Source organism: Acinonyx jubatus, chromosome B3 (genome assembly GCF_027475565.1).
Source record: "Acinonyx jubatus isolate Ajub_Pintada_27869175 chromosome B3, VMU_Ajub_asm_v1.0, whole genome shotgun sequence".
Lineage (NCBI taxonomy): Eukaryota > Metazoa > Chordata > Mammalia > Carnivora > Felidae > Acinonyx > Acinonyx jubatus.
Window position 1 is genome coordinate 26,974,707 of NC_069386.1, and position 26,319 is coordinate 27,001,025.

General features: G+C 39.3%; 1 protein-coding gene across 3 annotated transcripts in view; it reads right to left on the reverse strand.

Annotated features, from left to right (window-relative positions):
- The window catches only part of OCA2 (OCA2 melanosomal transmembrane protein), a 492,350-nt gene that overhangs the window by 274,686 nt on the left and 191,345 nt on the right, over window positions 1-26,319 (reverse strand). For all 3 annotated transcript variants that reach the window (XM_027067861.2, XM_053223670.1, XM_053223671.1), the window contains exons 16-18: window positions 15,842-15,989; window positions 13,830-13,887; window positions 11,194-11,302 (exon numbers count right to left, since the gene is read on the reverse strand). In XM_027067861.2, coding sequence (XP_026923662.1) covers window positions 11,194-11,302; window positions 13,830-13,887; window positions 15,842-15,989 — 315 coding nt within the window. The remainder of the gene's footprint in view (window positions 1-11,193; window positions 11,303-13,829; window positions 13,888-15,841; window positions 15,990-26,319) is intronic.

The window sequence follows — 26,319 nt, forward strand, 5'->3', positions numbered from 1 at the left end:
GTCCTCTTGGTCATAATCTCTAGGTTAGAAAAGGAAGCTAAGTGAACCTGGGCCAATCAAACTCTTCATCAGGGAATCTGGAAATCAAAATAGCCTTTTCTCTCTGTGTTTCTGTAAGTGAGATTCTATAAATCAGATCATCTCTATTCTGCTGTGAACAGAAAAAAAGATGAGAAAATGTTGTATGGAGAAGCATGAGGCTGTGAGTAGAGAATGAAGGGTGTGTGGAAAACAGGAACATGCCCTTTGTCAGGATGTCTTTCTTTTTCCTGAGTCTGCCCCCTGCCCAGGACCCATCATCCCCTGCAGTCTGCCAGTGAACCCAGTATGATTCTAATAATCCTTTATTTTGGTTAAGACTGAACAAGTAGGTTGCTTTATTGGTAGCTAAAAATACTTAAACAAAGACAATAAAATTGCTCAACAATAGGACACCAAGGGTCAGTGAGAACACTGGCAATTTCAAAATCATAATCAGGGAAATAATTATAGAAAAATTTCCAGAACTGAAACCTAATCAAACATATTGTGAGAGAGCTTAGGGAGACATCCTGAACTAATCATCAAAGGAGACCTAGAAAACTGCTAATGAAGTTATAAATTGTAAGTCCAAAGACAACATTTTGAAGCTGGCTCACTGACTCTTATAGTTTCCTCATCAATTACCACAATTATGAAGTCCTAAAGTTCAGAAGAGCAAAAATTTTTATTGTAAGTTTTATGCCAAAATTTAATAAACTCTGAGTTGAACTGAAATGAGGCAATGTGTGGTCTTAATTTATCCCACCTTGTATAAATATTCATGTTTCACTCCAGAAATACCAATTCTTAGTTGACAAGGTACTGGCCCCGAATCTCTTGGGGGTGTTACATTATATATAATTCAGTATGTGCACTGAATTATATTTGTAACATACAAAGATATCAGAATTTTGAAACATATCTTGTACCAAGAATTTCCTGTAGGGACTGTAGACCTGTGTGTAACAAATGAGCAGACTAGAGTTAATTCTAGCATATATTGTGAGATAAAGATCCTTGCACTTAGGGGAACTATCTATTTGCCAGATGCACATAAAAGGACAGGTACCTTTTCTTTCTTCATTATTGTAGCACTTCTTGCACCCTTGGGATACTCAAGGCTCTCCTGTCTCTCACTTGAAGCCTGTGGCAGTAGCCAGCTCTATGTGGATGTGCCCTCATACAGATGCACCCTGATTTAGTCTGTTTTGAACCCATGCACCTACTTCTCAATGGTCACTTTTCTGTTGCTTGACCTTTGTGCATGTACCAGCTGTAAACATTTGCAAGATGGCATTCAATGGGGAGGAACCTGGACCAATGGGTTATGGGACCCAATAGGTAAATGCCCCCACTCTCCCACACAACCCCACAGACAGACCTGAGACATATTTCATACTTCTCCTCAGACAATCCCGAGATACAGCAACCAGTGGCCCACATTGGTAGACAGATGATGATGCAGCCTTGTTTGGGCTCACTCTCTTCACAACTCTGCTTCCATGTTTCCACAGTGTAGTGTTTTTCACATTTGCCTGACATTACTCTGTTTCCCTATCCTTCACTTCTCTTCCCAGGAATCATAGTCCCCAGTGAAAATCTCACACACAAGCCTTTGCTCTAGGCTTTGCTCTTTACAGAATCCAAGTTAAGTCAGCCACATTTAAATTTTTAAAATAATTAAGTTGGAATCTATACTAATCAATAAGAAGTTTGTTCGTACATTATGTAATCCTATATCTTATATCCATTAATGTGTCAGGCATTTATACAAGGCACTGAGGAGAGAAAAATTTAGCAGACATGGACCACGCCCTTGAGTCTAGCTTGGCCAAAGAGGATAACCTGGGGCCAGAGACACAAACAAATGATTAGAATAACATGTGAGTTCTAGATCTAAGGCTTCTACAAGGCATTGTGGAACTCCAGGGGAGGGAGTATAACCATGTCAAACACTAGAGGATGTGGAAAAGTTGGAAATCCCATGTACTGCTGTGAGAGCACAAAGTGCTATAGCCAATCTAGAAAATGGTGCAGCAGTTTCTTTTAAAGCTGAATATACATTCACCATATGACCCAGCAGTCCCACACTTAGGTAATTTACCCAAGAGAAGTGAAAACTTAAGTGGACACAAGGTCATGTACATGAATATTTGGAGTAGTCTACTCACAATCACTACAATCACCAAAAACTGGAAATAATCCAAATGTCCTTCAATGGGTGAATGGATAAACAAACTATATCCATACCATGGAAGACTAGTCAGCAACAAAAAGAATGAACTACTGTACACACAGCAACTTGGATCAATTTGAAAGGCTTTATGCTGTGTGAGAGAAGCAAATCTCAAAGGTTGCATATACTCTGACTACATACGTATGACATTCTCCAAAAGACAAAACTATAGTGATAGGAAACAGATCAGGAGTTGCTGGGATTAAGACAGGTGGTGACTACAAAAGGGTAACTTTGAAGTATTTTTGGGTGATGAAACTGTTCTGTATTCCAATTGTAGTGGTGGTTACATAAATATGCATCTTTGTTAAAATTCATAAAACTTCGTATCAAAAGGAAAAAACAGTCTTTCTTTGTGATAACTTAAAAAATAAAATGAGGGGCACGTGGATGGCTCAGTTGCTTAAGCATCCAACTTGATTTCAGCTTAGGTCATGGTCTCAATGGTTCCATGAGATCAAGCCCCGCACTGGGCTATGTGCTGACAGAACCAGCTTGGGATTCTCTCTCCACCTCTCTCTCTCTCTCTCTCTGTGCCCCCCCACTTCTCTCTCTCTTTCTATCTCAAAATAATTAAATAAAAACTTTTAAAAAAATTAAAATTAAAATAAAAAATAAAATGAGAGTCAATGTTGTGTTTAGGATATGATGTTTAAATGAAGGAATATGTTATATGATGCTGTTTTATTACATGGCATGATCTGATATATGATACTACACTTTAATTATGTGATGTCACATTGTACACAGTGATATATGACACCACTTTATCAAATGACATCACGCTGTTTTATATGATGTTGTTTTTCATGATGCACATTGTGTGATATGACATCACTTCATGTTATATGACATAATATTTTATACTCAACTTACACAGCACATCACATTCAAAACAGTAATTCACTAAAAATAAATGGTCCCATCTCTACTGGCTGAAGCCCTGGGAAGGTCATGTATCAATTTTGCTCCTGTTCCCATGAGGGGAATTACTGTAATTCTAAGGATACTGTACTCCATTTAAAATATACGCTAATCGAAATTTTCTCCTAGTCAACCTAAGTCTTCTATCATGATGAATGCAAATATAGGAGTTATGTATTCGAGGATCCCCAGATAAAATCATTTGTTCAATCCTAACAAAACACAAGACTTAAAAGCAAAAAAGAAGCCCCTCAATCATAGATACAACAACCACACAAAAAGAGATGTGACATCTTAGTAAAAAGTATGGACTTCTCAGGCTAAAAGGTTTCATGGTAATCAAGATTTTTAAAAGTCCATACATTTAAAGATGTGACTTTAAATTTTAAAAATATTGTTATTTATACAGTGATCACTACCAAATGCTAACAAAATTGTATGCAAACTCCCATATATTTTTTAGTCTTTCAAATGCATGCTGTGTTCTTTTAAAGTATGATCCCAAGTAAAATTAGAAAAAAATATTCTATAAACACCAAAGAATTAAAAAAAATTAAAAAAAACAAACACCCAAGAATTATTTAATGGAACTCCTCTGCCCACAAACACCAGTATTATTGTATTTGCTTAATTGCCAGTGATGACCATCTCTTAATGTTAAAATTATATTATGTATGCAGTATAATTCAAAATAACTACATTACAACAATAATTTCTAAATGTAATACACCAAATACAATTAAAATTCATGACATTTTTAAAAGTATAGTTTTGGCATTCTTCATTATTACATTAGGATTCTATGTGGATTGACTCTCAGGTGTGGACAAAGAACACTTGCCAACTTGGAACTTAGCCCAGGCTGCCTGGCAAATTGGTTTTGAAATTATTTAAGGAAATAAATTCTCAGAGGCTGTAAACACATGATATAAAGTTGAACATCCGGTCAAAAGCATGTACATCATGTTCTATGTGTAAGACTCTAGCAATGTGTCTTTCTACACATGACAGAAAAGGGAAATTAAGTTATAATCTAAAGATTTCTAGTGGTAGCCTAGAACCAAAGGAGCAATGCCATGGTGTGAATAACTGAAGCTTGCTCACATTATCCAACTAATTTACAAAGTTAGAGGCTTTACTTTCTACAGAAGCTATCTTCTTCAAATGTTGCAGTAAATAAAATTTTTATGAAAAGATATTTAAAATATCTTAACAGAGCTTACTTTGAAGGAAATCCATAAATAAAGGTTTTGGTTAAAGAACACATTCCTTGATAGGACTTCAAATTTATCTTTCCCATAAATCTATAATTCATTTGAAGTACATTTTGCTTTTTGGTTTTTTAAATATGAAATTTATTGTCAAATTGGTTTCCATATAACACCCAGTATTCATCCCAACAGGTGCCCTCCTCAATACCCATCACCCCCCTCCCTCCCACACCCCATCAACCCTCAGTTTGTCCTCAGTTTTTAAGAGTCTCTTTGGCTCCCTCCCTCCTTAACCTTTCTTTTTTTTTTTCATCCCCTCCCCCATGGTCTTCTGGTAAGTTTCTCAGGATCCACATAAAAGTGAAAACATATGTATCTGTCTTTCTATGACTTATTTCACTTAGCATAACACTCTCCAGTTCCATCCACGTTGCTACAAAAGGTCAGATTTCATTCTTTCTCATTGCCAAGTAGTATTCCATTGTGTATATAAACCACAAATTCTTTATCCATTCATCAGTTGATAGACATTTAGGCTCTTTCCATAATTTGGCTATTATTGAAAGTGCTACTATAAACATTGGGGTACAAGTGCCCCTATGCTTCAGCATGCCTGTATCCCTTGGGTAAATTCCTAGCAGTGCTACTGCTGGGTCATAGGGTAGATCTATTTTTAATTTTTTGAGGAACCTCCACACTGTTTTCCAGAGCGGCTGCACCAATTTGCATTCCCACCAACAGTGCAAGAGGGTTCCCGTTTCTCCACATCCTCGCCAGCATCTATAGTCTCCTGATTTGTTCATTTTAGCCACTCTGACTGGCATGAGGTGGTATCTGAGTGTGGTTTTGATTTGCATTTCCCTTATGAGGAGTGACATTGAGCATTTTTTCATGTGCCTGTTTTCATTAGAGAAGTGTCTCTTCATGTTTCCTGCCCATTTCTTCACTGGATTATTTGTTTCTCAGGTGTGGATTTGGTGAGTTCTTTATAGATTTTGGATACTAGCCCTTTGTCTGATATGTCATTTGCAAATATCTTTTCCCATTCCATTGGTCGCCTTTTAGCTTTCTTGATTGTTTCATTTGCAGTGCAGAAGATTTTTATCTTCATGAGGTCCCAATAGTTCATTTTTGCTTTTAATTCCCTTGCCTTTGGGGATGTGTCAAGTAAGAAATTCCTACTGCTGAGGTCAGAGAGGTCTTTTCCTGCTTTCTCCTCTAGGGTTTTGATGGTTTCCTGTCTCACATTCAAGTCCTTTACCCATTTTGAGTTTATTTTTGTGAATGGTGTAAGAAAGTAGTCTAGTTTCATCCTTTGGCATGTTGCTGTCCAGTTCTGCCAGTACTATTTGTTAGAGACTGTCTTCTTTTCCATTGGATGTTCTTTCCTGCTTTGTCAAAGATTAATTGGCCATACTTTTGTGGGTCCAATTCTTGGGTTTCTATTCTATTCCATTGGTCTATGTGTCTGTTTTTGTGCCAATACCATGATATCTTGATGACTGCAGCTTTGTAGTAGAGGATAAAGTCTGGAATTGTGATGCCTCCCACTTTGGTCTTCTTCAAAATTACTTTGGCTATTCGGGGTCTTTTCTGGTTCCATACAAATTTTAGGATTGCTTGTTCTAGCTTTGAGAAGAATGCTGGTGCAATTTTGATTGGGATTGCATTGAACGTGTAGATAGCTTCGGGTAATATTGACATTTTAACAATATTTATTCTTCCAATCCATGAGCACAGAATGTTTTTCCATTTCTTTATACCTTCTTCAATTTCCTTCATAAGCTTTCTGTAGTTTTCAGCATACAGATCCTTTACATCTTTGGTTAGATTTATTCCGAGGTATTTTATGCTTCTTGGTGCAATTGTGAATGGGATCAGTTTCTTTATTTGCCTTTCTGTTGCTTCATTATTAGTGTATAAAAATGCAACTGATTTCTGTACTTTGATTTTGTATCCTGCAACTTTGCTGAATTCATGTATCAGTTCTAGCAGACTTTTGGTGGAGTCTATCGGATTTTCCATGTATAATATCATGTCATCTGCAAAAAGTGAAAGCTTGACTTCATCTTTGCCAATTTTGAGGCCTTTGATTTCCTTTTGTTGTCTGACTGCTGATGCTAGCACTTCCAACACTATGCGAAACAGCAGCGGTGAGAGTGGACATCCCTGTCGTGTTCCTGATCTCAGGGAAAAAGCTCTCAGTTTTTCCCCATTGAGGATGATGTTAGCTGTGGGCTTTTCATAAATGGCTTTATGATGTTTAAGCATGTTCCTTCTATCCCAACTTTCTCAAGGGTTTTTATTAAGAAAGGATGCTGAATTTTGTCAAATGCTTTTTCTGCATCGATTGACAGGATCATATGGTTCTTATCTTTTCTTTTATTAATGTGAATTATCACGTTGATTGACTTGTGAATGCTGAACCAGCCCTGCATCCCAGGAATGAATCCCACTTGATCATGGTGAATAATTCTTTTTATAAGCTGTTGAATTCGATTTGCTAGTATCTTATTGAGAATTTTTGCATCCATATTCATCAAGGACATTGGCCTGTAGTTCTCTTTTTTTACTGGGTCTCTGTCTGGTTTAGGAATCACAATAACTCTGGCTTCATAGAATGAGTCTGGAAGTTTTGCTTCCCTTTCTATTTTTTTGGAATAGCTTGAGAAGGATAGGTATTATCTCTGCTTTAAATGTCTGGTAGAATTCCCCAGGGAAGCCATTTGGTCCTGGATTCTTATTTGTTGGGAGATTTTTGACAACTGATTCAATTTCTTTGCTGGTTATTGGTCTGTTCAAGCTTTCTATTTCCTCCTGATTGAGTTTTGGACGTGTGTGGGTGTTTAGGAATTTGTCCATTTCTTCCAGGTTGTCCAGTGTGTTGGCATATAATTTTTCCTTGTATTCCTTGATAATTGCTTGTCTTTCTGAGGGATTGGTTGTAACAATTCCACTTTCATTCATGATTTTATCTATTTGGGTCCTCTCCCTTTTCTTTTTGAGAAGCCTGGCTAGAGGTTTATCAATTTTGTTTATTTAAGAAAAAAAAAACTGCTCTACCTTTTTTTTAGATTCTATATTGTTTATTTCTGCGCTGATCTTTATTATTCTCTTCTTTTGTTGGGTTAGGCTGTCTTTGCTGTTCTGCTTCTATTTCCTTTAGGTGTGCTCTTAGAGTTTGTATTTGGGATTTTTCTTGTTTCTTGAGATAGGCCTGGATTGCAATGTATATTCCTCTTAGGACTGCTATTGCTGCATCCCAAAGCATTTGGATTGTTGTATTTTCATTTTCATTTGTTTCCATATTTTTTTTAAATTTCTTCTCTGATTGCCTGGTTGAGCCATTCATTCTTTAGTAGGGTGTTCTTTAACCTCCATGCTTTTGGAGGTTTTCCAGACTTTTTCCTGCGGTTGATTTCAAGCTTCATAGCATTGTGGTCTGAAAGTGTGCATGGTATGATCTCAATTCTTTTATACTTATGAAGGGCTGTTTTATGACCCAGTCAGTATGTGATCTTTCTTGGAGAATGTTCCACGTGCACTTGAGAAGAAAGTATATTCTGTTGCTTTGGGATGCAGAGTTCTAAATATATCTGTCAAGTCTATCTGATCCAATGTATCATTCAGGGCCCTTGTTTCTTTATTGATCCTGTGACTAAATGATCTATCCATTACTGTAAGTGGAGTATTAAAGTCCCCTGCAATTACCACATTCTTATCAATAAGTTTGCTTATGTTTGTGATTAATTGTTTTATATATTTGGGGGCTCCCGTATTTGGCACATAGACATTTATAATTGTTAGCTCTTCTTAATGAATAGACCTTGTAATTATTATATAATGCCCTTCTTCATCCCTTGTTAAAGCCTTTAATTTAAAGTCTAGTTTGTCTGATATAAGTATGGCTACTCCAGATTTCTTTTGACTTCCAGTAGCATGATAGATAGTTCTCCACTTTCAATCTGAAGGTGTCTTCAGGTCTAAAATGAGTCTCTTGTAGACAGCAAATAGATGGGTCTTGTTTTTTATCCATTCTGATACCCTATGTGTTTTGATTGGAGCATTTAGTCCATTTACATTCAGTGTTATTATAGAAAGTTATGGGTTTAGAGTCATTGTGATAGCTGTAGATTTCATGCTTGTAGTGATGCCTGTGGTACATTGTGGTCCTTGCAACATTTCACTCACAGAATCCCCCCTAGGATGTCTTGTAGGGCTGGTTTAGTGGTGATGAATTCCTTCCATTGTTGTTTGTTTGGGAAGACCTTTATCTCTCCTTCTATTCTAAATGACAGACTTGCTGCATAAAGGATTCTCGGCTTCATATTTTTCCTGTTCATCACATTGAAGATTTCCTGCCATTCCTTTCTGGCCTGCCAAGTTTCAGTAGATAGGTCTGCCACTAGTCTTTTCAGTCTCCCTTTATATTTTAGAACATGTTTATCCTTAGCTGCTTTCAGAATTTTCTCTTTATCCTTGTATTTTGCCAGTTTCCCTATGATATGACATGCAGAAGATCATTTCAGGTTATGTCTGAAGGGAGTTCTCTGTGCCTCTTGGATTTCAATGCCTTTTTCCTTCCCCAGATCTGGAGAGTTCTCAGACATGATTTGTTCAAGTACACCTTCAGCCCCTTTCTCTCTCTCTTCCTCTTCTGGAATTCCTATTATATGGATATTGTTGCATTTGATTGCACCACTTGGTTCCCTAATTCTCCCCCTTATACTCCTGGATTTTTTTATCTCTTTTTCTCAGCTTCCTCTTTTTCCATAATTTTATCTTCTAATTCACTTATTTTCTCCTCTGCCTCTTCAATCTGAGCTGTGGTCACCTCCATTTTATTTTGCACCTCATTTATATTATTTTTTATGACACTATTTCTTAGTCCCTTGATCTCTGTAGCAAGAGATTCTCTGCCGTCCTCTATACCCTTTTTAAGCCCAGCGATTAATATTATGACTATTATTCTAAATTCTTGTTCCGTTATATCGCTTAAATCGTTTTTGATCCATTCATTAGCTGTCACTACTTCCTGGAGTTTCTTTTGAGGAGAATTCTTCCATTTCATCATTGTGGATAGTCCCTGGTGTGGCACAAAACTGCAGGGCACTTCCCCTGTGCTGTCTGGAGTAACTTGTGTTGGTCGGCGGGGCCATAGTCACACCTGATGTCTGTCCCCAGCCCACTGCTGGGCCACATTCAGACTGGTGTGTACCTTAACTTCCCCTCTCTTAGGGGCAGGACTCACTGTGGAGTGGTGTGGCCCCTGTCTGGGCCTCTTGCACACTGCCAGGCTTATGGTGTTGCTTTGATGGGATCTGGCATATTAGCTGGGGTGGATCCACAAGGTGCACAGGGGTGGGAGGGGCAGGATCAGCTCGCTTTGCCTTTGGTGGTTCCCTGCGGGAGGGACCCTGCAGCACCAGGAGAGAGGCCGACCCATGCCCATTCGGTGAACAGGTTCCCTTTGGGTTTTTGGCTGGGGGATGGGAGAGGGAGATGGCACTGGCTCACACCTTTGTTCCCCGTTGAGCTGAGCTCTGTCTTCCAGGGTTCAACACCTCTCCCTCCCGGTGTCCTCTTGCCCTCCCACTCTCCAAGCAGAGCTGTTGACTTATAACATTCCAGATTTAAGTCCCTCTGGCTGTCAGAATTCACGCAGTCCAGACCCTCCACTTTTGCAAGCCAGACTTGGGGATTCCACCTTGCCGGGTGGGCTGCCCCTCCACCACCCCAGCTCCCTCTTGTCAGTCCATGTAGCGCACACCACCTCTCTACCCTTCCTACCCTCTTCCGTGGGCCTCTTGTCTATGCTTGGCTCCAGAGGGTCCATTCTGCTAGTCTTCTGGCAGTGTTCTGGGTTATTTAGGCAGGTGTGGGTGGAATCTAAGTGATCAGCAGGACAAGGTGAGCCCAGTGTCCTCCTACGCCACCTTCTTCTAAAGTTCCCTACCATGAAGTACATTTTGGAAGTGGTTTGGGTTTTGTTTTGTTTTGTTTTGTTTTGTTTTGTTTTAAGTAATAGCACCAATAGAGAGAACTGTTAAATCAGTAAAAAAAAAAAAAAAAAAAAAAACCTAAGGAATGTGGAAAATACTGATGAAGAGTGGAAAGATGCCAGAGTTAACAAGATATCTGGTGAGCTCAATTTTCAAGACAGTCATATCTCAAGTGGGAACAGGCCCTACAACCTTGACACAGGGCTTGAGAAATGGAAAGGGAGAGCCACAGCACTGTGAAAGCAAGAAACATATGGGAAAGGGTGGGAGAACAGGTTCTGCTGTGTGGGGAAAACGGAGGCACCATAGGGAACAGGGGGTTGTATAGACCTTTTGCACTCCTCTGGCCCTTTCGGTGCTCATCTAATCCTCATGTCAAGTTGCACAAACTGTAGGACTCTGACCTTGTTGATGTGACCTCCCATCTCTTCTGAAGTGCTTCTCAAGCAACAGTTTAAAGATCTGGTTATCAAGTATGAGAAAGATGATAATATCTACTCCATATTTCTTCTAATGTTAAACCCTGGAGGGGCCAAGGACCCATGCACTAAGACACTAGGGGCTGAAGAGGAATCTCTCTCTCTCTCTCTCTCTCTCTCTCTCTCTCTCCCTCTCCCTTTCTTCCAGAAAACAAAAGGAAAGGTAGTGGATAAAGGTTTCCTTTTTGCTATCAAAGATGGCCACGCTCCATCTCACCCTCATGACCAATGTCTGGGAACAAGCTTTGAAATCTTCCCTTCCAGACTGTGATAGCAATTGCAAAGCCTATAGACAAAAGGTAACAAAAAATTAGACTCACCAAGATCAAGATGAACACCAGGAACAAATGAATTGAGAAAGAACATGAAGATAACAAATCCCAACACCATCAGGCATTTGGTGAGCAGAATCCTGTCTGATATCCTGTGCTGTAAGAGAGAACAACACAACTCATTTACTAGGTACAATCTTCTGTTTCCTGCAATGTGTCCATCATCCTACATGACTTGAATCACTACAACTTTCTCCTTAAGATGAAAAATACAACATCTTGAACTTCAAAGAAGATGATAAGGTGATGCATTATAAAGAAAACTACAGATTTGGAATTACAGCATTCAAAACCTTTATTAAAAAATAAACACAATAAAGTTAAAGCATAGAACAATCCTTTTATAAAACACCTGACTAAATAGCTTATCAATATGATGCAGAAAGTGCTCCCAGATACACCACAAGAATTAGGTTAGATGTTGGCAAAACCACTGGGGAAACAACATGTAACTTCCAAGGACCTGGCCACACATTTCCACAGGTGCTACATGCTCACATCCTTTTAATTCAACTTTCCTCCTATTACACAAATCCCTGTTCATGGTGGCACCGAGGTTAACATATTCATGCAGTATATGACTCCTGCTGAAGGCTCCTACTATATCCTTTCATGTTCACAGGGACTCTGGAAGACACTTGGCAGTCTCATAGCCATCAAGATGACATCATTGGTAGCCTGTGGAGTCACTCAGGGGTGACGGGAGGTGCCAGAAAACTCTATAGTACCTTCATTAACCTTAAATGGTTAATGAAAGTACTATACCTCCTTTAAGTGGGCCTGAGTCACAGAGTAAGATGGGGTGAGGTCCCCAGAGGGTGCTGTGCCCCAAAAGCCACAGCTGTGTGGAGTTGGGGAAAGGAGAGAGATCCAGGAAAACTGGCACAGATGAGCCCTGGGTCATCATGCCCTACCCATACAGGCCCCTATGTGAATCATGCTCTACCATGTGAACTGACAACTATGCCATGTCCTTTCCTAAGTATGGTCCTGCCAGCACATCTGTCTATGTATATCTAGAATTAGATAGATATAGACATGGATGTGTATATATGGATAGAAAGGGAGAGACAGTGACAGATATTTATGGGTATACATATGGATAGAGATAGAAGTACAGAAAGATGGTACAGGTATAGGTATAGAGATACGGAGATAGATGTGTGTATAGGTATAGATTTTCTCTCTGGATTTCTCTACTCATACAGTTAAAGCTGCTGTCATAAAAACTGCAAGCATATTCTTACATGTTACACTGGCTCTGTCTGCAGTCCCTAGCCCCCTGCTCACGAATCATGTGGGCCACCTCCTGATTATCTCTTCCTTCCCCACCCACTGCCAAAGCTTGTGGCTCAACTGGCCCCTACTCATCTTCTCCTTCCCACTTCCAAAGAAGGCCAGTTTGGCTAGATGAGTCTATGATGGTGAATTAGGAGGAAAAGGGCATGGCCCCTCACTTGTTGTAAGGGGAGGCACTATAAAGCCTCCATGCAGCCATGTTAATCATAGAACGTAGGTATCACCATGGGCAGTTCTAGGATTGGGAATGGAGGGAGCAGGAAGATCAAAGAACATTCCAGCATCACTTTGCTGGTGTAAGCGGAAATGATCCAAAATGTATTCCTATCTGTTATTTTTAGTGTCTGTCAAATTTTCTCCTTTTGCCTTTCTGGAGCTATCACAGTAAGAACTCTTTCATTTAATACAAGCTCCTTGTTTTTCCCTTCCACCTCTCTTCAATCCTCATCCACCTCGTACACAGAGAGATACACAATCTTTTCCCTAATTCACAGGCAGCACTACATGGTCTAGCAAAGCAAGCAGGATCTGCATAAACCTGGGGCCCAGAAAAGTGTCATAGCCACACCCTCCTTTCCTAACCCCAACCATCTCAGTGGTGCAGAGATTGGGAAGAGAGACCCAAAGGACACATTACCCATCAGGACCACCATACCTAAATTTCTTTATAAAGGGACAAAATGTTCCTATCATAATAAGAAAGTGGGTAATCAATCTCTCCCTAGGAAAGAAACTACCTGGATTTGAAATTTCACAAAGGTATAAATGTCTCCCAGCAGATCTGGAGCAGAGTTCTCTCAGCTAGGAGAGGGGCACTGTGTTCTCAGATAGGCTAAAAAAAAAGGTCTGTTAAAGCAGGAAAATTAGCAACAGAACTCAAAAGCTACAGCCCACCAGAAGTCAGAGCCATATGAGAGAATGTACACCACACACTCCATCTTTGTCCCTAAAGCTGTTCCATCTCACACTGCATGCCTCATCTGTTTCTGCCTCAATCTCCTCATCCACACAATGGGAACCATAAGACCTGCCTTTTAGGATCAGGAAGAGCTGCAAGAACCTCAGGCACCCAGCCAACTTTCTCTGCAGCTGCATTAACCATAGAAAGGGCCACTCTATCTCAAAGGGTATTTAAAATTTTTAACTTTTCCATTTCAGGACAAAATAGGCCTATCATGCCTGGAAAATGATTTTTCCCATTTATTCCTAGAAATAACTCATGTCTTGTGTACAACTATAGGAATAAAAAGAGAAATTATTTTCAGTCTTAACTTTTGTGAAGCAAGAGGTGATTCAGAAATCCCTGAGAGAATAAACCACAGTACCTTTTTCTGGAGTTCCTGGATATTGGTCTCCCAATTTTTATCTTCCTGTGAGATTTGTCTAAAAGAGAAAAAGGCAGTCTCATTATTTTCCTTGAGCTACTGAGCAGTGAGATCAGCAAGGCAGCAGTCAGCGCATGTTTAGCATGGACCTTTGGCCTAGATACCAGGCACTAAGTGATGCCTGATTTGGCCACATACTGGGCACACCGAGTCATTGAAGGTGACCAGTGAACTTGGGTTTATGGATTGGAAAATATATTTCTATATTTCTGAAGAAAAGTAATACAGGAAATGAATGGAATGTTAAGGAAGCAAGTGCGCAAGCATGTGTATGTGTGAGCATGAGCACAAGGAATGTCAGAAGAATACTGACCAAAATGTGAACGAGGAGGATGACAGTAAGATACTTTTGTTTTTCTCTTCTTACTTTCTATTTTCCTATACTTTTTTTCAAAATGAAGTTATTTTATATTGACAACCAAACTTATTAAAGGAAAAAACATTAAAGAAATTCCACTTGCTTTAGTGGTGATTTTTATCAATGGAAATCAATTTTAAAGAACTTATGTGTGCTTCTCTCTCCTCTGGTCATGGGAACGTCTGATCTGATTCAGTCACCCTCATTTGTTCCAACATGCCTTTCCCTTTTAACCTTTCCTAACAGTCCACAATTTCTGCTTTATTTTCTTCCCTACTAACCAGGAAAAAGAGCTATACTGTGGAGAATTTAGTTTTATGAGCACTTATATGCCACAAGTATCAAAAGAGGCTGACTACACAGCCAGAACAGACCCTAAAGGAAGTCACAGCAGACGCAGGCAAATCCTGAAGACAATTTTTTTAAAATAATACATACAAACAAGATCTGCAGAGCCAGCATCTTTCATTTACAAAGTTTCTCCTTTTAAGATCTATGCCTGTGGTGGAAGTTGGTCCCCAGCCTGCAATTCAGGGCCCTCCTGGAGCCTCAGGACATGAGGTCCTGCTTCCCAAGCACCACCTGGTGGAGGTTGGTCCTAGGCTAGGATGGAGCTGAGACAGCACTTTGCTGGAGAGAGTAAGATTCCACACATTCCCTGTAGCCTTCCCCCTGCCCCCACTAAAATAACAGTCTTCAAGACCATACTGGATGACCCTCAAGGGTCAGCACAGTCACCACACCCAGCTCCTGTCATCAGCCCAGGAATACAGGGCTGCTTTCAGCAAACTGCAACATGTAAGATCATTCACACTACATTCACAGGGATTTGCATTTCCTTGCCTTGACAGACCCCTCATTCTAGCCCAGCTCCCAGCTCTGTGGCAGTAATGATTCAATGTCCCTGAAGGGTAGATATGCTCCTGGTTCTTCTATCAGCTCTCCCAAATTGAAGACAGATTGGAACTCAGCACCTCATTAGAGTTGGAGGAAAAATTCATCCCTTCATTTTTACATATCAGCTTTGATTAAAAGCAAATGACAGGAAATGAATTGAGTAGGACTTAAGTACTTTGAGGTCCCTGAAAATCAACTACTGGGAGAGTATTTTGTTAATTTCTTTGTTATATTAATTGTTTTTGATTCTTGTTATAGAACAAGTGTTATGTGTGAAGGTGTGACAGGCAGTGCTTGAGTGTGGATTCAATCCCCAGTGTCACTCTTTCCTAGCTGTAGAACCCTGGACAAGTTGCTCAAATTCTCTGAGCCTCAGTTATCTCATCCTTAAACTGGGGCTGGTACCAGAACATATTCCAGAGATCTAAGTGAGGCTAGACAAAATAATGTGCCACAAGAGACTTACACAGCTTCATTGGCATGAAGATAGTGTTACTATTTTGTAGTACCATGAAGTACTCTGAAGAAGCATCATTTTAACTTACTTGACTTGTACATTGTATGACATTTAGACACCATGGGTGGGGGGTGGTAGTAAATAGGTTATTGATATAATTCAACCATTGAGCACAACTGGTAAAATTGAGAACCACTGCTATAAACCAAGAGTAGCCCAAGCAGGGTCCTGGCTTGGTACCTGTGAAAGGTATGCAGCCTTCGGGCCAGCAGGTGCTCCAGTGCCTGCACCTTCCCCAGGAGCAGGCCCCGAACTGCTGTTTCCTCTCGGCTGGCCGGGCTGATGCGCTGCGCAGTCAGGCGCCAGACGTGGATCTCGTGCTTCAGTTCTGCAGGAAAGAAAAGCCAAGGCTTGAGTGTCCCACCACCTCAGACATCAGCAGGCACCTACTCCTCACAACCTTCCAAGACTATGAAACATATACCTGATGATACACAAATAACCAAGAACCAAACCAAAGCAGTGACTTAGCATTCGTGTTATTGTAATAGAACCAGGAGACAAAGCCCACATTAAAAAATTGCCATGGATGCAAAGTAATGTGATTTTGGTGAGAAATAATTCTTGAATATACATATCAATGCTATCACCCAACATACTTTTCCCCTCCCAGGGAATTATTTCTTACAGCCAGGAGTTTGGATCTTTCAGCCAAAATCCAGACACTGCCTAATCATTGAAGTAGATCTAGTGAACATGGAAGATACAAGTGTAGTTCTCAGCAGGAAGGCATCTGATAAGAGCAGGAGGTAGTGAATGCCCTGCCTCCTGACCAGGCCTCCAAGCTGAGCTTGCATCTGTGAAAGAACACAGGTGAGAGAAACTTAGACAAACTTATGTAATGCTCAAATTAATAGAATGAGGCAAATTTTACTCATCATTTCAGACATCTTCTGGTATAGAAAAGAGAAATGAATTGTCAATTCATTGGCTCCTAAAATATCAAAATCTTTTATGAAAATTTATACTTAACCTCTATTTTACAGTTAAAGGTGCTACAGAAATTTCTCCAAATATCCACCAAAAAATATAAGGAATAACAGTATTTTCATCAATCACCTCTTATGTGTAATGTACTATACCTCATATCACAAGAATTCAAGATGAAAAAGACAGAACCCTTTGAAGCAGGACTAGAGCACTTGACAACTAGCTCAGAGCAGAGGCAAGGCAGGCCCATTATCTAAATACTGAGAAGTAGCACGTACTTGTGGTTTAGTGACTAGGAAAACACCACTGTTTAAGCCCCCTCTATTCAGTACACAAGAGTTGATTACCTACTATGTGGCAGAGCTATTGCAAATTGCATCAAGATTCAGAAAAGAGAAGTGGGAGAGAATAGGGGCACTAAAACTATTTCAGTTAACACACGCTTTTCTCTAAAGACCTGGCCTTACAAAGATGACAACTCTTTGGAACTAAGCTGTGTAATGTGTTTTCATTCAGTTCATATTGACACTTTGTAGTTTGCAAAAATAAAAAATAAATAAACTTGGGTATAATTCAAAATCTTCTTCAGAGAAACATATCTGTAATTTCCTTTCAGAGAGCCTCACATCTCATTAAACAACCTATGAGGTTATGATAACATTAAAAGGAGGAACAGGAGGAGGAGGAGAAAATCAAATAAACTAGACTTCTGAATGACTGAGCACAAAAATATCACACAGGGACAGGAAAGGAGAGATGAGGTTATGCAGAGGCTTCAGTGAAGGTGTTTCATCCAATGGTGTGAACCACATTACACAGAAGATATCATTCAAAGCCCATCCATAAAGTACAGAGACTTTCCAGCCTGTCTTTCAAGGCATAGGTGATGGTCACTTTCCCAAGTGGATCAACTTTAAAGAGCTAAACAAGAGCATGGCTAGTCTCTGAGGCTAGTCCATGCAATGAAGGCTGGGAGGTCTCTCCCCATCGATGTGTGGAGAAGCAGAGCCTGGGAGTCACTGCTGCATCCGTGGAACTGGCCTTCCAGGTCCCCAGGGCTCCTTTCTGCAGGTGTCCTTTCTAGACGCAGCCTCAGCCCCTTTGTGTACACCTAGAGCCTAGCTGCCTTCTAATGTATCAAATCAAACAGGAGGAGCTATTCTCCCCAGATAACCCCCATGCATGAATCCTTAGGTAGTGTACTTTTGTTTTCATCATTTTGGAATGAAATACATCATCACTTATCAGGGAATTTAGTTGAGAGATTTTGCCCAGGGAAAGGAAGCTCACTGCCTATACCCAGAACCCAAGTGCATTTGCTCCTCAGTTCTCAGGCTTCCTCCACACCTCTTCTGCCATCTCCACACCCTCTCTTCTCTGCTAAGCTCTAAGACTATGGTTTCAATGGGCTACTTGAAATTGCCCTCTGCATCTTGTGCTGTCAGGTTCACAGGTAAACATTCCATCTTCCCTCCACAAAACTCTCTCTCCTCTCACTTTCTTAGTTTTTATATGACATCATTCATCTTTCAGGTGAGCCTGAAATGTCATTTTGGTCTTATCAATGTCATTCTTCACTATTTCTACACTGACATTATTGAGCATGTCAGATACCATGCTAGATGCTAAAGGATAAAAATTAATAAGTTACAGGATTGGTCTCCAACAAGTTAGAAAGAGATATAAGATATGTCATAAGTAAACATGAACTAGGGCAGTACTGGGCCACAAAAACAGTTAAGGATATACTGGTATAGTTCTTACAGGGTCCACTCGTTCCTGTCTCAGGTCATCAGTTTGTCCAGACCTCATCTCCTCACACTTACTGACTCTGATTCCTCCTCAGTAACCTCTAACTGGAGTCACTTCCTACCAATCCACCCACAGTTAGTCATAAAACCCTGCTTATTCTATCTATTTTATAGATAGGTATATATAGACAGATACAGTTATATAGATAGATATATAGAAAGAAGACACTTTATCTATCTTTATATTTACCTATCTTCTAGGAAGATAAATCTATCTAGGCTGATCTATCTAGAAAGATAGGGTAGCAGATATGCAGACAGACAGATAGATTCCTTCTTTCAAATTGGTTTACCATGGCTTGCAGAATAAAGCCAAAGGTCTACAGGAAAGACTCTAGATCCTCAAATGGCAAGTGCTTTTGTGAGCTCTGACCCGCTATATAAGCTCTTACCTTTTCCACGCTGGCCCCTGACCAGGAGATATCATCAGATGTCTAATCTCCACCTCTCTGATTACCTCCTGTCCCTATCTTCCTGAGCTTTTCAACCAACCTCTTATAGCATTACTTGGGGTTACCATATACATGGTACAAAAAGGTGAAGACATTACCATGTGGGATGTGCTCTCTCACAGGATCTGGGGACTGCCAGAATGCCTAGAGGAGGGTCATCCAGCTCCAAGTGGTGAGTTTCAGGGGAAGATGCCAAGGCCAGGAGTTGAGAAATGGAATTATACTACTATAATTTTCTTATAGTTTCTTATAGTTTATGTTAAGCAGTATCACTTGAAGCTAGTAGTATAACTATCACTAAATTCACAAAACACAACTATAGCCAAAAAATGTAACAGCAAAAAGAAAAGATAAAATGAAATATTTTTAAATATTCAATCAATTCAAAATAAAGCATAAAATGAAGGGGAAAGGATAAAGAAGAGAAGGCACAAATAAAAAATAACATGATGATACACTTTAATCATATTATTAATCATGTTAAATATAATCTAAACGTACCAATTAAAAGAGAGATTATCAGGAATTGGATAAAAAAATCAAGACCCAACTGTTAGCCACTTCCAAGAAATTCACTTTAAATATAGAGATAAAAGAATGGAAAAGATATACTACCCTACAACCAGCCAAGAGAAATCTAGAATTGCTACATTAACAACAAAATAGATGTCAGAGCAAGAATATGAATATAGATATAGAAGGTCACTTTATAACGATAAAGGTGCTAAATCTTCAAGAGGAAATAATCCCAAATGTTATGTACCCTAATAACAGAATTTTGAAATATATAAAGCAAAAATCATAACTGTAAAGAGAAATAGACAAATCCACAATCATAATTAGAGATTTCTATTTTCATCTCTCAGTAATTTATTGAATAAATGGATAGAAAATCAGCAAGAATAGGGGCACCTGGGTGGCTCACTTGGTTAAGTGTCTGACTTTGGCTCCATTCATGATCTCACGGTTCATGAGTTTGAGTCCCAGGTCGGGCTCTGTGCTGACAGCTCAGAGTCTGGAGCCTGCTTCGGATTCTGTGTCTCCCTCTCTCTCTGTTCCTACCCCACTCACACTCTGTCTCTGTCTCTCTCTCTCTCTCTCTCTCTCTCAAAAATAAATAAAGGTTTAAAATATTTTAAAAAATAAAATCAGCAAGAATATAGAAGACTTGAATAATTTTATCAGCCTACTTGACCTAATTGACCATATTGACAAAATTTCACCCAACAGCAGCAGAATACATACTCATTTCTGGTACATACAGAATATCTACAAGGCTAGACATTCTAGCCATAAAACCATCTTAATAATTTAAAAAGATTCAAGTTTTACCAAGTATATTCTCTGGTCACTCTTAAATTAAATTAGGTAATTGGAAATTCTCCAAATATGTGGTAAATAAGCACTTCTAAAATACCCAAGGATCAAATAAATCAAAAGGGAAATTAGAAAGTAATTTGAACTGGATGGAAATGAAACAAAACATACAAAAATTGGTAGGAGGTCACTAAAGTAGTACCTGGAAGGAAATTTGAGCACTGAACACCTATATTAGAAAAGAAGATATATATAAAATTAATAACTTCAACCTCTACTTTAAGAAACTAGAAAAAGAAGAGTAAATAATCTCAGAGTAAGAAGATAATAAATATCAGAGTATAAATCATTAAAAGAGAAAGATTTAGAGAAAAATCTATATAATCAGAACCTAGTTCCTGAGATCAATAAAATTAATAAAACTCTAACCAGACCCATCAGAGAAAAGCAGAGATAGGAGAGGATTTAAGATTGTGGCTCAATAGGGGGACCCTATGCTTGCCTTATCCTCAAAAAGCTAGACAGATATCAAATCATTCCAAACACCCAAGAAATCAATCTGAATCCTGAGAGAACAAACTGTAGAACTAGAGTGAGAAAAGAAACCACATTGTGGAAGGTGGTAGGTGCAGAGACATGATTCTGGGGAGAAAAGAATCATGGGTGCTCTGAAGGGGAGGGAGCCTTGATCTTGGAGACAGAATAGAGGCAGATAAACAGAGAGAAAGCAGCACACAGGGGACTTCACAACAGAAACACTTCCCCAAAACCACTGCCTGGGAAAACTGGAACAGCTGATTATCACAAGTTTTTACAAGCAGCAGAGCTCAAAGTGTGAAGTTTTAGAAGTCCATGCCACTGCCAGATGGAGCCTGGCAGGCATAGCAGTTCTCCTGTTGGAAAGGAAGGCAGAGGCCTAGGAGCAGACAGTGGGGTCTGAGGATCCCCTGGGTCACACTAGGAAAGACAATTCCCCTTCTTGGAGTGCATTTGGGAGAGGTGGCACAGCCTCTCAGGGGACAAAAGAGTTGGAGGGTGCCAACATGCTGCCTCATTCATTAGCATAGGAACAGAGACATCTGCTGAGGGCAGCAAGCCTTGGTGCCTTGTTTTTTGCTGCACTTTATCATAAATTCTGAGCCTCTGTGCGATCCTGCAACTGCTTTTCTGGGACAAGCCAGAACCAGCTGCAGCATGGCAAGACCCTCCCCCAGAGGATCAGCATGGATCCATGCTGCACCAGTTCCCTAAAATTTGGACTTTTGAAAAACAGCCACATGCCTGAGATAAAACACAGGAGTACTGTGCCATCTGGCAGGCAGACAGCTTGGGCACAGACAAGGTGAAGGCAGGGCTCTAATGGAAGCCAAGGACACAAAAAGGGAGACTGCTCGCTCTTCTGTGAGGGCTTCTAGAACAGTGGGAGCAGATTCCCTGCTCCAGGATGAAAGTGTGGGGCAAAGCCATTTTCCCCAATCTGTCAGCACTAACAGACTTCAGTGAGCAACACAGTACCCCCAGTGGAGGCTGGAGCTGCTTACACCAAGCCCCAACCCACTACACCCTGCAGGTGCATCTTTACTAGGGCAAGTCAGCCTGTGAACCAGCACAGCAGGCCCTTCACCTAGAAGACTGACACAAAACCCTCACACACACCAAGTCTACTGATTGTAGAATGCTGCAAAGTTTCAGCTCTAGTGGAAATAGGATCAGGTTTATTTTGACAAGCAGACAAAAGCACACCTAGTTAAAACACCACACACCTAACAAAGTCAAACATGCCTAGACCCCTCCACCCCCCCACAAGCTGCAAGCAAGAAGAAACTCTTCAGAGAACTGACTGGAGGGGAAAAGCATCCTAAACATAACAGCAGAGTGCAAACTCTGAAACACTTCTTGAAGCACCAGGCCTTGGACGGTATAAGACCTCTTTTTAAAATAGCTATTACTCTCAGGAGCAGAAAATATAACAGGCTTTCCTAACATACACACACACACACACACACACACACACACACACACAGTGACCTAGAGAAACTGACAAGAGAGAGGAATTCACTGCAAAAGAAAGAACAAGAACAGGTCACAGCCAAGGATCTAATCAAAACAGATATCAGTAATATGCCTGAACCAGAATTTAAAACAACAATCACAAAGATACTAGCTAGGCCTGAGAAAAGCATAGAAGACAGTAAACAATCCTTTATTACAGAGATAAAAGATCTAAAAAGTACTCAGGCTAAAATTTTTAAAAATGCTATAACTGAAATGCAAAACCAACTGACTATAATGACAAGGAAGGATGATTCAAAAGAATGAAATAGTGATATAGAAGAGAAAAATATGAAAAATAATGAAGCTGAAAAAAAAAAGGAAAGAAAGGTATTGGATCATGAATGTAGACTTAGAGAACTCAGTGACTCTAGAAAGCATAATAACATTCGTATCATAGGAGTCCCAGAAGAAAAAGAGAAAAGAGGCAGAAGGTTTACTTGAGTAATTTATAGCCAAAAACTTCCCTAATCTGGGGAAGGACTTAGATATCTAAATCCTGGAGGCACAGAGAACTCCTATCAAATTAAACAAAAGCCAGCCAAAGCCAAAATATATCATAGGACAATTTGCAAAATACAGAGACAAGAAAAGAATCCGGAAAGCAGCAAGGAAAAAGAAACCCCTCACCTACAAGGAAAGAAAATTCAGGTTAGCAGTAGATCTGTCCACAGAAACCTGGCAGGCCAGAAGAGAGTGGCAGGATATATTCAACATGCTGAATGGGAAAAATATGCAGCCAGAAATACTTTATCCAGCAAGGCTGTCATTCAGAATAGAAGGAAAGATCAAATTTCCCCAGACAAACAAAAAACTAAATGAGTTTGTGACCACCAAACCCGCTCTGCAAAAAATATTAAAGTGGACTCTTTGAGTGGGAAAGAAAGACCAAAAGCAACAAAGACTAGAAAGGAACAGAGAAAATCACCAGAAACACCAATCTTACAGGCAATACAATGGCACCAAATTCTTCTCTATCAATATTACTGTGAATGTAAATGCACTAAATGTTCCAATAAAAACAAATAGTGTATCAGAATGGGTTAAAAAAATAAGACACATGTATATGCTGCTTACAGGAGACTCATTCTAGACCTAAAGACACCTGCAGATTGAAAGTGAGGGGATAGAGAATCATCTATCATGCTAATAGACATTAAAAGAAAGCCAGAGTAGCTATACTTATATCAGACAATCTAGATAAAAAAATTTTTGTTAATGTTTATTAATTTTTGAGAGAGAGAAACAGAGTGTGATTGGGGGAGGGGCAGAGAGAGAGGGAGACACAGAATCTGAAGTAGGCTCCAGGCTCTGAGCTGTCAGCACAGAGCCCAACACGGGGCTCGAATCCATGAGCTGTGAGATCATGACCTAAGCCAAAGTCAACCACCAAATTGACTGAGCCACCCCGGCACCCCCAGACAATCTAGATTTTGAAATAAAGACTGTAACCACAGATCAGCGAGGGCATTATATCTAATTAAGGGGTCCATCCATCAAGCAGATCTAACAATTGTAAATATTTATGCCCCCAATTTGAAAGCACTCAAATATATATTCAGTTAATAACAAACATAAAGAAATTCATTGATAATAACATAATAGTAGGGAACTTAACACCCCACTTATAGCAATGGACAGATCATCTAAGCAGAAAATAAACAAGGAAATAATAGCTTTGAATGACACACTGTACTAGATGGACTTCATAGATATATTCAGAACACTTCATCCTAAAGCAGCAGAATACACATCTTTCTCGAGTGCACATGGAACTTTCTCCAGAATATATTACATACTTGATCACAAATCAGCCCTTAACAAATACAAAAACACTGAGAATGTAGCAAGCATCTTTTCTGACCACAACACTATAAAACTTTAAATCAACCACAAGAAAAAATTTGGAAAGCCCTCAAATACATGGAAGGTAAAGAACATTCTACCAAAAATGAATGGGTTAACCAAGAAATTAAAGAGCAAGCAAAAAAATATATGGAAGCCAATGAAAATGAAAACACAGCAGTCCAAAACCTTTGGGATGTAGCAAACCTCAAGAAGCAAAAAAAAGTCTCAAATACACAACCTAACCTTACACCTAAAGGAGATAGAAAAGGAACAGCAAATAAAGTCTAAAGTCAACATAAGAAGGGAGATAATAAAGATTAAAGCAGAAATAAACAATATAGAAACAAACAAAAAAAACAGTAGAACAAATCAACAAAACTAAGAGCTGGTTCTTTGAAAGAATCAACAAAATTGATAAATTGATAAACTCCTAGCCATACTTACCAAAAGAAAGAGAGAGGACCCAAATAGATAAAATCACAAATGAGAGAAGAGATCACAACCAACACTACAGAAATACAAACAATTATAAGAGAATACTATAAAAAAATATATGCCTACAAACTGGGCAATCTGGAAGAAATGAACAAATTTCTAGAAACATAAAAACTACTAAAAATAAAACAGAAAAAAATAGAAAATTTGAACAGACTCATAACCAGCAAAGTAATTGAAACAGTAATCAAAAATCTCCCAACAAACAAAAGTCCAGGGCCAGAGAGCTTCCAAGGGGAATTCTACCAGACATTTAAAGAAGAGTTTATACCTATTCTTCTCAAACTGTTCCAAAAATAGAAATTGAGGGAAAACTTCCAAACCCATTCTACAAGGCCAGAATTACCTTGACTCCAAAATCAAGGACCCCACTAAAAACGAGATTTACAGACCAGTATGCCTGATAAACACATATGAAAAAATTCTCAACAAGATTCTAGCAAATCAAATCCAACAGTATATTAAAATAATTATTCACCATGACCTACTGGGATTTATTCCTGGACTTCAGGGATGGTTTAATATTTGTAAATTAATCAATGTGATGCACCACATTAATACAGAAAAGGATAAGAACCATATGATCCTCTCAGTAGATGCAAAAAAAGCATTTGACAAAATACAGCATCCATTCTTGAAAAAAAAAAAAACCTCAACATGGTAAGGATAGAGGGAACATACCTTAACATCATAAAAGCTATATACCGAAGACCTGCAATTAATATCATCCTTAATGGGGAAAAACTGAGAGCTTTTCCTCTACCATTAGGAACAAGACAGGGATGTCCACGCTCACCACTGTTATTCAACACAGTACTGGAAGTTCTAGCCTTAGCAATCAGACAACAAAAATAAATAAAAGGCATCCAAATTAGCAAGGAAGAACTCAAACTTTCACTATTTGCAGTTGATATAATACTCTACACAGGAAACCTAAAAGACTCTACCAAAAAACGGTGATACACAAATGCTGGAGGGTCACAGGATATAAAATCAATGTAAAGAAATCTGTTGCATTTCTATACATCAATGAATCAGTAGAAAGAGAAATAAAAGAATTTACCCCATTTACAATTGCACCAAAACCCATAAGATACCTAGGAATGTGGCGCCTGGGTGGCTCAATCAGTTAAGCATCCAACACTTGATTTTGGCTCAGGTCATGATCTCATGGGAATGAGATTGAGTCCCACATCAGGCTCTGTGCTAGACATGGAGCCTGCTTAGGATTCTCTCTTCCTCTCCCTCTGCTCTTCATTCACTCTCACACTCAAAAAAAAAAAAAAAACCTAGGAATAAATCTAACCAAAGAGGTAAAAGATCTATACTCGAAAAATATAGAACGCCTATGAAAGAAATTGAAGAGGACATAAGAAATGGAAAAACATTCCAGGCTCATGGATTGGAAAAACAAATATTGTTAAAATGTCTATATTACCCAAAGCAATCTACATAGCCAATGCAATCGTTATCCAAATACTACCAGTTTTTCAAAGAGCTAGAATAAACAATCCTAAAATTTGTAAGGAACCACAATGACTCTGAATGGCCAAAATAATCTCTAAAAAAAAAACAATCCTTAAAAAAAAAAATGGAACAGAATAGAAAGCCCAGAAATGGACCCACAACTATATGGTCAATTCATCTTCGACAAAGCAGGAAGGAGCATCCAATGGAAAAACAGTCTCTTCAACAAACGGTGTCAGGAAAACTGGACAGAAACATGCAGAATATGAACCTGAATCACTTTCTT